This window comes from Palaemon carinicauda, chromosome 23, assembly GCF_036898095.1.
Source record: "Palaemon carinicauda isolate YSFRI2023 chromosome 23, ASM3689809v2, whole genome shotgun sequence".
Taxonomy (NCBI): Eukaryota; Metazoa; Arthropoda; class Malacostraca; order Decapoda; family Palaemonidae; genus Palaemon; species Palaemon carinicauda.
Genome location: NC_090747.1, coordinates 91345179 through 91362678, shown reverse-complemented (window position 1 = coordinate 91362678; position 17500 = coordinate 91345179). Strand labels below are relative to the sequence as shown.

Genomic DNA, 17500 nt, shown 5'->3' with positions numbered 1-17500 from the left:
GAAAATGACATCGTCGTCAATCTTGATGACAAAGGGCACTTGTGGGCAGCGCTGATTGACCCAGGTCAACCATGATATGGTCTTGTAGGTTAGATTTCTGGAAAATAAAATCATAGCCCAGAGTTGTCATGGAAAAGGTTGAGCTGGAAGGACATGGCTTTGGATATACATTTGAGTTTTGAAGGACGCCGATAGGAGTGTTTGCTTTTATCCTTCATCATGTGTTCTGAAGGAGTGTTAAATATTAAATTTGAATTGCTAGTTATTTTTTGCTCGAAAAGAGCACTACAAATTGTATTTTAGTAGTCATATTCTGGTAACGTAGGAGACAGCGTGATTGACTATGACGTCATCAGGGGGCTGGGCTTATTTCGCCTGAAATCTTTGCGGCGACTATAGTGTTAAATTCGTTAAATAGCATTATTTATTCTCCAGTAAAGAAAAAGTTCCCCAAATTGGATGGAAAGTATTAAAGTTGATTATAACGAAGAAGTTTTGTTTCCAATGTCATATATGAGAGCGGTATAGCACAGTAAGGGGATGAAAGACGTGTTAAATAAATGTATAAATATAATAAAAGTATCGATCTTTACTTCATTCATGTTACATCATCATTCTCTCTCTCTCTCTCTCTCTCTCTCTCTCTCTCTCTCTCTCTCTCTCTCTCTCTCTCTCTCTCTCTCTCTCTCTCTCTCTCTCTCTCTCTATATATATATATATATATATACCACTCACTGGTAAGAGTCTATGAAATTATACTGAATGATGTCATTGTAGTTCGTCGCTTCGTCTTCAACATCCGCTTGCAGTTTCTGGTCCAGCGTTGCTCCCACGATGAATAGGGTCCTGTGAAGATTTGACTTCATATCAAATTAAATCATAGATGTAATCATCTTGAGTACGAAGATTATCTTAATATATTGTAATTTACAAAAGAAAAATTAGAAGATTATGTGTATGTGTAAAAATGCTCTACAGTTTTGTCCACTACTGTAGCTGTCTGTCTGTCTGTCTGTCTGTATAGATTGCCATACTGTAGCTCCTCCTAGAGCGTTTCCATAATAAATGCTCCGGTTGGTTGGTGTAGATTGCCTTAGCTTATGTAAAGCACGGGCTCTTGCCTCAGCAGTCCATAAAAAAACGCTTTAAGAAGAGGTCCAGTGGCGGACGAAAATGAAGAGCATTTCTACGTGTATACAGTACGTAATTTTTTTTTTCATTTTCCCTATGTGGACTACAATATTTCATATAGATATAGATATATATATATATATATATATATATATATATATATATATATATATATCCCAAACTTCCTACGAATTAAAGTTGCAAATGACCATCCCATGACGAAAAAAAAAAAAAAAAAAACCTTTGGGCGCAAGTGTGCGAGAGCCTGTGCCAGGCAGTCTAAAACAACAACAATACACACACACACACACACACACACACACATATATATATATATATATATATATATATATATATATATATATATATATATATATATATATATAAAATCGTTAAACACTCTAATCTCCGTTGTAATCCGAGGCCATCCTGGATAATTGAAATAAACAAAACCTTCAGCTTCCAAAAGTGTAGACCTCTCTCTTTCTCTCTCTCTCTCTCTCTCTCTCTCTCTCTCTCTCTCTCTCTCTCTCTCTCTCTCTCTCTCTCTCTCTAGGAAAAGTCTAACTTAACTTTAACTTATATATACAAAAGGCCTCATTCTCTATAGTTATACCATTCCGCAGCTAATATTTCATCCTGTAATATTATTAATTACTCTGTCAACACTTGTGTTATATCTCCCTCTCCATCATTTACAAATCGGCTTTATCATTATATATATATATACGTAATATATATATATATATATATATATATATATATATATATATATACATATATATATATATATATATATATATATATATATATATATATATATACCGTATATATATATATATATATATATATATATATATATATATATATATATATATATATATATATATATATATATATATTACGTATATATATATATACATACACAGTATATAAATATATATATATACATATATATGTATATATAATTATATTATATGCATATTTATATATATATACATATATATATATATATATATATATATATATATATATATATATATATATATATATGATATAGTGTCAGTTTAACTCAGGCTAAAGCCACTGTAAACAAATAGTGCACGGTTGGTGTATTTACCTTCTGTATTTGCCCAAAACACCATATATCATGAGAAACAGAAAAAACTAATGTCGCCACATACATATTTATTACAAACGTTTCGACATTTTAAATGTCATCGTCAGTGGTACCTAAAGTCAAGATAAAAGAAACGATACAATTTCATAATGAAAATTACATAAAGTGAAGAATTATTTTTTAAAAATTATTTGAAAATTATTTTATTTATTACAAACATTTCATTTCAAATGTCATCCACCATCTGTGGTACCTAAAGTAGGTATAAAAGAAACAATACAATTTCATAATGAAAATTACATAAAGTGAAGAATTTTTTTTAAAAAAATATTTAAAAATTATTTTATTTATTACAAACATTTCATTTTAAATGTCATCACCTGTGGTACCTGAAGTAGGTATAAAAGAAACAATACAATTTCAAATTAGAAATTACATAAAATAAGTAAAGAATTATTAGAGAAATATTAGAAAATAATATTTATTTTGAAATTGTATTTTTTCTTTTTATCTTTACTTTACTTTACACTGATGACGATAATTGAAATGTCAAAACGTTGGCAGTAAATATGTAATTGGCGACTGGTATTTCTGAATAATATTTCCTAGAAACGTTCATATTTCTCGTCATATATCATAATTCCTCTTCCAGTAAGGTCGTGGTTGGCGCTTTAACGGGAAAACAAGATAAACAGATAATTCAAGTGTTCACATCACCTGAACAATTGTAGAATTATACCTTTTCTGAAGTATGTGTTATATATGAAAAGAAGAATTAGGATCGTTATATCATTGCTACGTTACATGAAATATCTAGGAGCTTCCTTCATAATACATTAAATAAAGGCTTAGAATAACGTCAGTATTACTATTTTTATCCTTTTGGAATTTTTATAAACGAAAAGCGCAGAAAATATAGGGAACGTTAACAAGATTTAATATTAGCTTAATTTTGGCCATTTTAGTAGTTATTAATGAAGTTATAAAGTTGGCATCACTATAACTTTAGCTACATACATCTAGAGAGTTGAATAATCTAAGTTTCCTGAACTTTGACCATTGCCATTGCAAGAGACCGACTTAACAAGATTTGGAGACTCATCATTAGAAAATAAGATCAAATCAAGAAAGGGGAAAAGATATTTTGTTTAACCTCAACTGACCTCATTCCGAGACGATTGAACAAGGAGGGACTGGCCCAGGTCCTCCTGATGACCTCCCTTCGCCGCTTGTTCTGAATGGCCGAAGGAACGATGGCCAGCATGAAGGGAGACGAGGCGTTGCACACCTCAACGTGCGCCAGGTCCTGATGCCAGGTGACGCTCGAGGGAATCGGGTTCACAACTGGACCGTCCAGTTTCAGCACGCTGTTCTTGTAGATGAATCTGAGGAGATGTAATTCTGATCAGGCACTGACTTTGAACAGAATCTGAGATGTAATTCTAGTCAGAGAACGACTTTCAACAGAATATGATGAGATATAACTCTAATCAGAGGTGTATTTCTAATCAGAGTTTTTGAACAGAATCGAAGATGTAATTTTAATCAGAGACTGTCTTTGAACAGAATATGGGGTGTAATTCTAATCAGGGACTGACTTTGAACAGAATCTGAGGTGTAATTCTAGTCAGACTGACTTTTAATATTAGCTGGGATGTAATTCTAATCAGAGACTGACTTTGAACAGAATCTGAGATGTAATTCTAGTCAGAGACTGACTGAACAGAATCTGAGATGTAATTCTAGTCAGAGGCTGACTTTGAACAGAATCTGAGATGTAATTCTAATCAGAGACTGACTTTGAACAGAATCTGAGATGTAATTCTAATCAGAGACTGGCTTTGAACAGAATCTTAGATGTAATTCTAGTCAGAGACTGACATTGAACAGAATCTTAGATGTAATTCTAATCAGAGACTGACTTTGAACAGAATCTGAGATGTAATTCTAATCAGAGACTGGCTTTGAACAGAATCTTAGATGTAATTCTAGTCAGAGACTGACATTGAACAGAATCTTAGATGTAATTCTAATCAGAGACTGGCTTTGAACAGAATCTGAGATGTAATTCTAATCAGAGACTGACTTTGAACAGAATCTGAGATGTAATTCTAGTCAGAGACTGACATTGAACAGAATATGAGATGTAATTCTAGTCAGAGACTGACATTGAACAGAATCTGAGATGTAATTCTAATCAGAGATTGACTTTGAACAGAATCTGAGATGTAATTCTGATCAGAGACTGACATTGAACAGAATCTTAGATGTAATTCTAGTCAGAGACTGACATTTAACAGAATCTGAGATGTAATTCCAATCAGAGACTGACCTTGAACAGAATCTGAGATGTAATTCTAGTCAGAGGCTGACTTTGAACAGAATCTGAGATGTAATTCTAGTCAGAGACTGACTTTGAACAGAATCTGAGATGTAATTCTAGTCAGAGACTGACATTGAACAAAATCTGAGATGTAATTCTAATCAGAGACTGACTTTGAACAGAATCTGAGGTGTAATTCTAGTCAGAGACTGACATTGAACAGAATCTGAGATGTAATTCTAGTCAGAGACTGACATTGAACATTAGCTGGGATGTAATTCTAGTCAGTGACTGACTTTTAACAGAATCTTAGGTGTAATTCTAGTCAGAGACTGACTTTGAACAGAATCTGAGATGTAATTCTAGTCAGAGACTGACTTTGAACAGAATCTGAGATGTAATTCTAGTCAGACTGACTTTGAAGAGAATCTGAGATGTAATTCTAATCAGAGACTGACTTTGAACAGAATCTGAGATGTAATTCTAGTCAGAGACTGACTTTGAACAGAATCTGAGATGTAATTCTAGTCAGAGACTGACATTGAACAGAATCTGGGGTGTAATTCTAGTCAGAGACTGACTTTAAACATAATCTGAAATGTAATTCTGATCAGAGACTAACTTTGAACAGAATCTGAGATGTAATTCTAGTCAGAGACTGACATTGAACAGAATCTGAAATGTAATTCTAGTCAGGGACTGACATTGAACAGAATCTGAGATGTAATTGTAGTCAGAGACTGACATTGAACAGAATCTGGGGTGTAATTCTAGTCAGAGACTGACTTTGAACATAATCTGAAATATAATTCTGATCAGAGACTAACTTTGAACAGAATCTGAGATGTAATGATAGTCAGAGACTTTCTTTTAACAGAATCTGGGGTGTAATTCTAGTCAGAGACTGACTTTGAACATAATCTGAAATGTAATTCTAATCAGAGACCGACTTTCAACAGAATATGATGAGATATAACTCTAATCAGAGACTGTTGTGAAACGGAATCTGATGAGATATGACTAATCAGAGACAATCTTTGAACAGAATCTGAGGTGTAATTCTAATCAGAGAGTTTTTGAACAGAATCGAAGATGTAATTTTAATCAGGGACTGACTTAGAACAGAATCTTGGATGTAATTCTGATAAAAGACTGACTTTTAACACTATCTGAGGAGATATAATGCTAATCAGAGACTGTCTTTGAACAGAATCTGATGAGATATAATTCTAATCAGAGACTGACGTTGAACAGAAACTGAGATGTCATTTTAATCAGAGACTGTCTTTTAACATAATCTGAGATGTAATTCTGATACAGAATCTGCGGAAATGTAATTTTAATCAGAGACTGGTTTTGAACAGAATCCGAGATGTAATTCTGATCAGAGACTGACTTTTAGCACAATCTTAGGAGATGTAATTCTAATCAGAGACCGTCTTTGAACTGAATCAGAGATGTAATTGTGATCAGAGACTGACTTTTAACCCAGAATCTGAGTTGATATAATTCTCTTCAGAGACGGACTTTGAACCGAATCTGAGATTTGATTTTAATCAGAGACTGACTTTTGAACAGAATCTGAGATTTAATTTTAATCAGAGACTGACTTTGAACAGAATCTGAGATTATTTTCTAATTAGAGACTGACTTTGAACATTATTTGATTTAATTTTAACCAGAGAAAGACTTTGAACAGAATTGGAGATGTGATTCTAATCAGAGACTGACTTCGAACAGAATATGAGATGGAATTCTAATCTGTGAAAGACTTTGAACGGGATCTGAGATGTAATCTAACCAGAGTGACTTTGAACAGAATCTGAGATTAAATTCTAATTCTAGACTGACTTTGAACATTATTTGATTTAATTTTAATCAGAGAAAGACTTTGAACAGAATATGAGATGGAATTTTAGTCAGAGACTGACTATGAACAGAATCTGAGATATAATTCTAATCTGAGAAAGACTTTGAACAGAGTTTGAGATGTAATTCTAATCAGAGAAAGACCTTGAACAGAATCTGAGATGTAATTCTAATCTGTGAAAGACTTTGAACAGAATCTGAGATTAACTTCTAATTAGAGACTGACTTTGAACATAATTTGATTTAATTTTAATCAAAGAAAGTCTTTGAACAGAATATGAGATGGAATTCTAATCAGAGACTAACTATGAACACAATATGAGATGTAATTCTAATCTGTGAAAGACCTTGAACAGAATCTGAGATGTAATCTAACCAGAGTGACTTTGAACAAAATCTGAGATCAATTTCTAATTAGAGACTGACTTTGAACATAATTTGATTTAATTTTAATCAAAGAAAGACTTTGAACAGCATATGAGATGAAATTCTAATCAGAGACTAACTATGAACAGAGTATGAGATGTAATTCTAATCTGTGAAAGACCTCGAACAGAATCTGAGATGTAATTCTAATCAGAGAAAGACCTTGAACAGAATCTGAGATGTAATCTAACCAGTGACTTTGAACAGAATCTGAGATATAATTCTGATATGAGAAAGACTTTGAACAGAGTTTGAGATGTAATTCTAATCAGAGAAAGACCTTGAACAGAATCTGAGATATAATTCTAATCAGAGACTAACTATGAACAGAATATGAGATGTAATTCTAATCAGAAAAGGGCCTCGAACAGAATCTTAGATGTAACCCTAACCAGAGCCTGACTTTGACCAGGTGGGGATGAGGAGAAACCAAGATTTGAAAGTTTCGCTTCCAAATTGTAGTAACTGACATGTCCTTCTAATGACTTACTTGAACCTGTCCTTGTATGGTCTCAGCGTGGGAGTTTTTTCCAACGGTTTTTCGGTGTATGTCGATACCTCACTCTGGGTAGACGATGGTCCATTGTCGCTCGTGGCATTTTTCCAGGTTATGACTTTGATCGGTATACTTTTGTAGATGCAGACTATTGAGCTATATGAATCACTGGACTGTTGATCCATTGCTAAAGAGCAGTTTGCGCCAAAGAGTGAGGTTAGGTTGCTGAGAGAGGGAGAAACACAGAGTTTTAGGTTTAATGTATTTTTTTTATGGTAATTACATAAGTTTTATGGACTGACGATACTTAGGTGATGTAATTTTAATCAGAGACTGTCTTTGAACAGAATCTGAGATGTAATTCTGATCAGAGACCGACTTTTAACAGAATCTACGGAGATGTAATTCTAATCAGAGACTGACTTTGAACAGAATCAGATATAATTTTAATCAGAGACGGTCTTTGAACAGAATCTGAGATGTAATTTTAATCAGAGACCGACTATTAACAGAATCAACGGAGATGGAATTCTAATCAGAGACTGTCTTTGAACAGAATCAGATATAATTTTAATCAGAGATGGTATTTGAACAGAACTGAGATGTAATTTTAATCAGAGACTGACTTTGAACAGAACTGAGATGTAATCTTAATCAGAGACGGTCTTTCAACAGAATCTGAGATGTAATTCTAATCAGAGACTGACTTTGAACAGAGTCAGATATAATTCTAATCAGAGATGGTCTTTGAACAGAATTTTGATGTAATTTTAATCAATGACTGACTTCTATAGATTTTTAGCTAACAGTTCCAATTAAACGGTGTTTCAAATCCACTTTATAATTTTCTCAAAATAGTCTATGATTAGCATTTTATTTTACAATGAATTTGGACAATTGAATTAGTAAGGGAGTGATGAAATATAAAATAAGAAAGAAGGATGAATAAGGAACTCAAGGATTAAATAAACCTTATTCATTCCCTTGCATGTCGGCAGATCTGAATATGCATCTGTATTTCAAATATTTTTTTTTTTCATTATTCGTTTAATCTTTTATTTGTTAATCTAATAAATTATTTTGATCCCTATTCCAACCGTCCTATACCCAAAGACACACTTACTGACCTCATCTATAATAATAATAATAATAATAATAATAATAATAACCAAAAACACTTCTACTGACCTCATCAATAATAATAATAATAATAATAATAATAATAATAATAATAATAATAATAACCAAAAACACTTCTACTGACCTCATCAATAATAATAATAATAATAATAATGATGATGATAATAATAATAATAATAATAATAATAATAATAATAATAATAATAATAATAATAATAATAATAATAACCAAAAACACTTCTACTGACCTCAAAGATAATAATAATAATAATAATAATAATAATAATAATAATAATAATAATAATGTTCATCCATATCTTAAATAAATGGTCTTTGGACTATAGTCTTCTGCAACTTACATTTATCAATAACTTCTAAGCCAAGTGTTATCAACACTTTCCTCTCCAGTTCATATCAACCTTTACTTTTGTATCAAATAATAATGATAAAGGAAATCTTCATTATTTCCTCTCTTAAAGATACTTCAATTCCACATATTTCTTTGACAACTACATTTACAATCGGATCTTGTGCCACAACTACCTTTCATGATTGATAAATCCAGTCAGGCACTATATACTGTATATGTATGTATAGATGATACATACACACATACACCCATATGTATATGTATATATATATATATATATATATATATATATATATATATATATATATATATATATATATGTATATATATGTACACACACATATATATATGTATATATATGTATATTTATATGTATGTATATATTTATATATATAATACATATATATATATATATACAGTATATATATATATATATATATATATATATATATATATATATATATATATATATATATATATATATATATATATATTTATATATATATGTATATACATGTACATATATATATATATATATATATATATATATATATATATATATATATATATATATGTATATATTTATATATATAATACATATATATACAGTATATATATATATATATATATCTATATATATGTTGCCAATAATTTTTATATCTTCATAGATAGTGAATAGAGTGGTAAAGGCATAATTTTTATTATTATTATTATATATATATATATATATATATATATATATATATATATATATATATATATATATATATATATATATATATATATATATGAATGAATGAGTGCAATTAATAACGTGAATCTTCGTTTCTGATAAATTTCCTTTGCTCTCGTGATGGATGGATAACTTACTTATTCCTGGCATCCAGATGGAAGTTATTTAACCTTCTGGGAGTAATCGAAATGTATAGCAATCCTTGGAAGAGTCCCATAATGGTCAACAGTAGCAAAGCCTTCGTCGCTCTCACGCACGAAGAATTGACTGTCAGAAGAGAGATGGAGAAAGGAAAAAAAATGATTTAAGTTGAAATATAACTAGGAACGTTTGTGCCTTATGTGAAATATAAAGAGGATGGAAGAGCAAGAGGGTGGGAAAGGAAAAAGTTTCTGAACAGCTTACTGGAGGATGCTAATGAGAATGTAACAGCTGGACAATAAATATAGAGAGCTAGAGACACGTACAGGTGGAGGCCATCGGTAGCCCAAGTCGAAGACATGGCATCTAGATGATTTGATAGATTACTAGTAATAACCTTGTCTCTTTTTTAGTGTTATGAACCTGCCTGGAAGATTCTTGGGGTTATGTTAGGGGTGAAAGCGAGATCAAGGGGCTGAATAGCTATAGTCCATTTCTTTTAGCGATGCATATTTGCACTGACGCGCGGCGGTGCCCTTTTAGCTCGGAAAAGTTTCCTGATCGCTGATTGGTTAGAATTATCTCGTCCAACTAATCAGCGATCATGAAACTTTTCCGAGCTAAAAGGGCACCGCTGCGAGTCGGTGCAAATCTGCATCGCTATAAGAAATGGACTATATGTAGGTAGAGAATGGGTAGATGGTGCCGGACACGGGCTCTTGCTTTGCTTGCAGGCCATAAAAATTCAGTTTGCAGCACCGCAACCTACTCACCCCTCTCACACGAAGAGAAGAATACGGTTATTATTATTATTATTATTATTATTATTATTATTATTATTATTATTATTATTATTATTATTATTATTACTAGCTAAGCTTTAACTATAGTTGGAAAAGGAGAATGCTATAACTTATAGCCTATAAGCCTAAAGAGCTCCAACAGGGAATAATAGCCCAGTGAGGATAGGAAATTCATAAACTACAAGAGAATTAATGAAAATTTTAAATAAAACACTTTTAAGAACAATAACAACATTAAAATAAATCTTTCATGTGTAAACTATGAAAAGAAACTTATGTCAGCCTTGTTAACATAAAAACATTTGCTGCAAGTTTGAACTTTTGAAGTAATATTTGAGTATCTGGGGGTTAACTACTGTACTGTAATTGTTCAGTGGCTACTTTCTTCTTAGTAAGGGTAGAAGAGACTCTTTAGCTATGGTAAGCAGTTCTTCTAGGAGAAGGACACTCCAAAATCAAACTATTGTTCTCTAGTCTTGGGTAGTGCCATAGACTCTGTACCATGGTCTTCCACTGTCTTGGGTTAGAGTTCTCTTGCTTGAGGGTACACTCGGGCACACTTCTATCTAGTTTCTCTTCCTCTTGTTTTGTTAAAGTTTTTATAGTTTTTATCGGAAATATTTATTTTAATGTTACTATACTTAAAAAATATTTTATTTTTCTTTATTTCCTTTCCTCACTGGGCTATTTTCCCTGTTGGGGCCCCTGGGCTTATAGCATCCTGCTTTTCCAACTAGGGTTGTAGCTTAGCATTTAATAATAACATAATAATAATAATAATAAGCAAAGAAATGGCGTTACATTACATCATCAGAATATGAGACGAATGGAGTGACATTAAGTCTTGCTGTGATTAATAGAAATATGTAATTATACTTGTTGCATAGTAACATGAAGACGTTCATATATGATTTTTTTTTCCTTAATGCCTTAAAAGGATCCGCCTAGAAGTTCAGAAACTGATAGGTAGATTGAACATTATTTATTTAAGCGTGTCATATTTAACCATTGAGAATTTGGAATCTCTTTGTTTTGATAAGAAACTTAATTTTAATCATGGAAGTTTCATTGAAATTATTAAAAAAAAAAAAATAGTTTAACCTACTGCTGTGAATCGGAATAAGGTTATTTTTCCTGTGTTTTTTTTTCTTCTTTTGCAAGCAGTAACTGATAGTAAAAGAAAAATAACCTTTATCCGATGTTAGCGGAGGGTAAGCAATTTCAGCACATCTGTTTGTGCACCTGTTCACAACAGTTGCCTGTAATTTAGTAAAGTGTGCAACAGAAGTCTTTTGAAATATACAGTTTTTTCCTCGTTGTCAGGCTGTCCATTTGTAACTGTCTTCCAATAATTTCAAACTATTTTATACCAGGTAACATATACTGTAATGATCAACACTTGTAAGAGTGGTTGCCACACACCCACAACCTCTAAATGACTGAAAGACATGGTAAGCCAGATTCCTCAACCGCTTAGGGATCAACAAACTTTTTATCGGGTATCTGCCTTGCCAGATAATACAATCTGACAAACCAGAGGGGCTTTATATCTTACATTGGAGATTCGGGAGTGAGGCTCGAAAGTGCGACCAAAGGTGAACGCTATCAAAAACCATGAAGCAGGGCCGCTACTAAGCATCATTGACTGCCAGAATGGTTACCCCATACAGGGAAACGAGTCTCTTTCCGCTGCCTTTATTTCAGGAAATGGGAAAATGACCTATACATGTTTCTACGTCACCAGTGAGATGTCCGACACAGAATTTTTCGTCGAGATGGTCACATGCAAATTGTTCATCCCAGCCACCGTAAACAATCGACTGAATCTAGCCAACACCCTACTAGTGTCCAACACAAATGCCACCTGGCTAGAGATATATGGAAACAGAAACCTAGAAGTAGCGCTAACCGGCAAACCATACCGTTGGAGATTCATCACTGTAGGTGTGATCTTTTGCCCCATTCTGAGCAGATTTTCTGAAGGCACACATACTGGTAGATGTATTCAGACAGCAACTCATACGAAGAGACAGCCCTATAACCACCATTACATCGAGGGTAGCAACAAGCTCTACAACTATTCTGGAATTTCCTGAAATATCCAAGGACGACCTTTAGCATGACTTGATGCGCCGTGTGGTACACCACATCAAACATCCTATTTTCACACAGGGACCCCCAGTGCACACACGCTTCAGATGGCTGGCTTTAGACAAATTTGCCTACGCAAAGCAATTATTCCAGTAGATGGAAAAGACAAAATCTGCCAGATAGCCTCCAGCCTTATGGCATCTCACCACACAGTTTCTAAAGGAGATGGCACATGGTAGTCCTATGGTGACTACCGACAACTCAATATTCAAACAGTGCCATACAGTTATCCATTACCTAACATCACTGACATAACTAACCAGCTCAAAAGGGCAAGAGTATTCTCGAAAAACTATCTTTTAAAGGGGTATTACAGTCGTGATAGCAAAAGAGGACGAAAAAAAAAAAAGACAGCAATTATCATCCCCATTGGTTTGAAATACTGGTAGCACCTTTTAATGCCTTATGGACGACATCCTTGGAAAAATACTCTGCTGCTTCATTTACGTTGAACACATCCTGTATTTCAGGCCCAACTATAAACAGCACATCAAGGATGTAAAAGAAGTCCTCGAGAAACTCAGAGAAAAAGGGTTAAATGTCTGACAAGATAAGTGTGAATGGAAGAAAAATATGGTTGGATTTCTCAGACATTGTATAAGTCCTGAAGGTGTTAAACCCTTTCCAACGAAGGTCCTACCCAATGCCAATCGCCCAAGGCCAGAATCATGTCCCTAATGTGAATGCATAAAAGGAAAACCAAGAACATTATGCTGGTCAGATAAGCAAGAAACGGCATTTTAAGAAGCCAAAAAACCTTTAGGTCTGCTGCAACACCAGTAGGTCCCTTACGTTGACCACAAACACAAGTAGCACAGCAATCTGCATAGTACTTGAGGAGGATACAGGTGACGTGCCGACCAGAAATACTCATCCTTTGACAAAAAGCTACTGGCAGTCTACAGTACCACTCAGCTTTTCAGACACATTCTCATGGGATGGAAACTCGTAATGCAAACATCCCATCAGCCCTAGATTCACGCTTTCACAAAAAAAAAAAAAAAAAAAAAAAGTGCTGATCAGCGTTCCAACAGCAGCAATTATGGCAGTTGCTAAGTACTACTACACCATCAGGTATTTGGATAAAGTTCCACCAATTCAACCACCAGATCAAGATGATCATTCCACAATCTGGTCACAGCTGGAATAAAATATTTGTAATGTATAATATTAAGCCTTATTATGGGGAAAACAATATTATTAGAATTAACTGCATACATAGTACCGTGTATAGGATGGTACAGTCTGGGAAGATATGGATGCAAAGGACAATCAGAATTAGGAAAAAATCTTATGCAATATGCATAAAGAACTGAGTGATGGTGCCAGAGATTGATAGAACTGTATATACAAATAGCTTAGAGTTATCAGAATTTACAGCTTGATGCAAGCTACAACAAGTACAATAAATTTTTAAAAGGTTATTTTATTGTTTTTACTCAATAATATTTCACTTTCTTGACGTAACAAGGTTATTTATCAGGGCCATTATGTGGTAGGTTTAGTCATCATAATACAATGTAGATGCGTAATAAACACTGTTTTATACATACTGTATTGTCATCTGCATATGGCATGGCTATTTGGGCTTAGGGTGGAGCTCACTCACTCAACCACTGTACTTCAACATAGGCCATCGGCCTACTGTCCTACAGACTTCACAACAATTTATTTTTCAACCATTGTCTCTGGGTAGCTGGGATACGAAGCTCAAGGTTGGGTTCCTAGGAACTAACTATACTACTCAGAGAGGTCTTCGTTGCAACCATAACTAGCGTGAATCAAGTGATGTTGACATGTTTTTTGGGTTAAGCCACTGCACCATTCTGTAAATCGAAGAATGTAGACATTTCTTTTGCTCTAGGATCCACTTTGGCAAAAACGTGGCGAATCTACAAGGTCGCCATTGACTGTTAGTGAACAGTCATACCATAGATGTACATATCTTGGAAGGAGCTCAACAACGTCTGACAACAGCTATGCTCAATGTGTTGGCCATATGGTCCTGGGTCTTTTGGGTAGGCCATGATTTCTTAGTTATGCATCTTTTCAACCATCAGTGTCATCATAACTTATTGCACCATTGTTCTACCCATTGCAGTACAATATCATTTACTGTTCATAGAGCCATTGTTTGGATTTGCTCCTCGCAGGGGCATTCAGCACCATTTGTGTAACCCCATCTCTGGAGGTTATCCCCTGTCCTACCAGTTTTTTGTTCTCCCTCAATTCAGGGTGACCCATTTCCTCTTGGTAAAGGAGAATCCACAGGGCAGGTCTTCACTGGGGTTAGGGAGGGCATTGCTAGTGTTCTGCCTGTTACTCATTCTCCATTTATGCAGTCTGTATTTTGATAGGTCTGAGGTCTCTAGTTCTTTCACAGTCATGAAGCTCTTCTTTGAATTCAGACGTCTTATTGTATTGAAATGGTTGTATAGTGGGTGCCTTGGATCATTTGCTTATTTGGTCTTTTCTTTTTTAGCTATGGCATCTCGACGGATGTGCGGTGATGTGATACTGACTATAATATGTAGAGAGCTGGTAGGGGTGTTGCTCTCAGTGTACCAGGAATTAGTTGGCAGGCTTTATTTAGCTCACTATCTACTCTTTTAACTTTGCTTGATCTTTACCAAACAGGAGCACAATATTCTGCAGTGGAGTAATTTAGTACTAAGGCAGTTTGTTTTAAACTTTTGCATCAGTTCCCCACTTGATGGATGCTATTTTGCTGAGGAGGTTATTTCTGGTGGGGACTTTGTTTTTGAACTTGTTGACATACTCCTTGAAAATCAGCGGTCTATCAAGAGTGACACCAAGATAGACAGGATGTGAATGGCTTTTCAGTTCTTCATTTTCCCATTTTAATTTCACTTTTCTGTATACCTGGTGGTTGTTAAGATGGAATGAGCATACCTGGGTTTTCATGTGATTTGCATTAAGATGCCACTTTTTGTAATAGTCTGAGAGAGGATAATACCCTCGTCAGTCTTCGATGGTTTTGAAGGAACATGACTGTGTTGCAGTGCAGAGATCGTCAGCATGTATAAACCTCTGACTGAATGTCCTGGAGTTATGGTAGGTCATTTTATGTAGATGTTGAATAATAATAGGGCTAGCACGGAGTCCTGCAGGAAACAATTTGTTCGATTTCTCCACCTGCTCTTCTTGGCATCCATTTCAACATAGAAAGATTTATCACCTCTGCCAACAAAGTTGGAAGGAGGATATGTTTTACCCCTTGTTTTTGCATTTGTTTGTGTGTGTATTTGTTTGTTTGTGAACAGCTTCCTGGACACAATTATAATCGTAGAGTAATGTAACTTACTGGGATTAACGGCTATGTAAGAAGCTGGAAATGATTGAATTTTGGAAGGTCGAGGTCACGATCAAGTAAAATGTCCAATTCACGTAATCAGCCATAAGTTTGAACATCGTTGTCACAGAGACTTCAAACTTGGTTCATATCTGAGTGTATGAAAATCCATGCTGATTGATACATGTTAAGGTCAAAGGTCAAGGATGAGTCCAAGGTCAAGGTCAAGCAAAAGGTCAGATTCCGGTCATCAACCATACGGACACAATTTTAATCGTGAAGTAATGAAACATGCCAGGATTTGAAACTGTTATGGAAAGAGCTGGAAATTATCAAACTTTGGAAGGTCAAAGGTCATGGACGAGCAAAACGTCCAAAATCAGCCCAAAAGGTCGAGAAATAAGCTGCTCTGTCGGAGGTCTGCGCTCCTCTGAGTGCCCCTCTAGTTTTCTAAGTGATCCGATGATGCATATATTCCTGGGGTTTTGGGTCATTTGGGCTACCTAGAAGGGAAGAACACTGTTTCACAATGTCATAGGCAGCTGTGAGATCGACAAAGAAAGCGCCTGTAATTGGCTTGGTCTCGAATCCATCCCCTATAAATTGGGTTAGGTTCAAGACCTGACTACAGCATGAATGTCCAGGTTGAAAGCTTGCTTGATCTGGTGTGAGTTGCTCTTCGAGCGGTGGATCGGTTAAGTGGGACAATATCATGCGTTTATAGGTTTTGTAACTAATTTTCTTGGTCTAGAATCCATTCCCTATAAATTGGGTTAGGTTCAAGACCTGACTACAGCATGAATGTCCAGGGTGAAAGCTTGCTTGGTCTGGTGTGAGTTGCTCTTCGAGCGGGGGGTCAGTTAAGTGGGACAATATCATGCGTTTATAGATTTTGTAACTGTAATTTTCTTGGTCTAGAAGCCATTCCCTATAAATTGGGTTAGGTTCAAGACCTGACTACAGCATGAATGTCCAGGTTGAAAGCTTGCTTGATCTGGTGGGAGTTGCTCTTCGAGCGGTGGATCGGTTAAGTGGGACATTCTCATGCGTTTATAGATTTTGTAACTGTAATTTTCTTGGTCTAGAATCCATTCCCTATAAATTGGGTTAGGTTCAAGACCTGACTACAGTATGAATGTCCAGGGTAAAAGCTTGCTTGGTCTGGTGTGAGTTGCTCTTCGAGCGGTGGATCGGTTAAGTGGGACATTCTCATGCGTTTATAGATTTTGTAACTGTAATTTTCTTGGTCTAGAAGCCATTCCCTATAAATTGGGTTAGGTTCAAGACCTGACTACAGCATGAATGTCCAGGGTAAAAGCTTGCTTGGTCTGGTGTGAGTTGCTCTTCGAGCGGTGGATCGGTTAAGTGGGATATTCTCATGCCTTTATAGATTTTGTAACTGTAATTTGCTTGGTCTCGAATCCATCCCCTATAAATTGGGTTAGGTTCAAGACCTGACTACAGCATGAATGTCCAGGGTAAAA

General features: G+C 34.8%; 2 protein-coding genes across 4 annotated transcripts in view; one reads left to right on the top strand and one right to left on the bottom strand.

Annotated features, from left to right (window-relative positions):
- LOC137617233 (afadin- and alpha-actinin-binding protein B-like) overlaps window positions 1-17500 on the top strand; it is a 402814-nt gene that overhangs the window by 198833 nt on the left and 186481 nt on the right. The gene's annotated exons all lie outside the window — the stretch shown is intronic.
- The window catches only part of LOC137617004 (beta-1,3-galactosyltransferase 5-like), a 40806-nt gene that overhangs the window by 17176 nt on the left and 6130 nt on the right, over window positions 1-17500 (bottom strand). Inside the window, exons 2-6 of one of the 2 annotated variants that reach the window (XM_068346864.1) lie at window positions 9746-9875; window positions 7360-7590; window positions 3415-3636; window positions 736-846; window positions 1-97 (exon numbers count right to left, since the gene is read on the bottom strand). The exon at window positions 1-97 is cut by the window's left edge and continues 60 nt beyond it. In XM_068346864.1, the coding sequence (XP_068202965.1) occupies window positions 1-97; window positions 736-846; window positions 3415-3636; window positions 7360-7590; window positions 9746-9875 (791 nt within the window). The remainder of the gene's footprint in view (window positions 98-735; window positions 847-3414; window positions 3637-7359; window positions 7591-9745; window positions 9876-17500) is intronic. The other variant, XM_068346865.1, reaches the window with a different exon arrangement.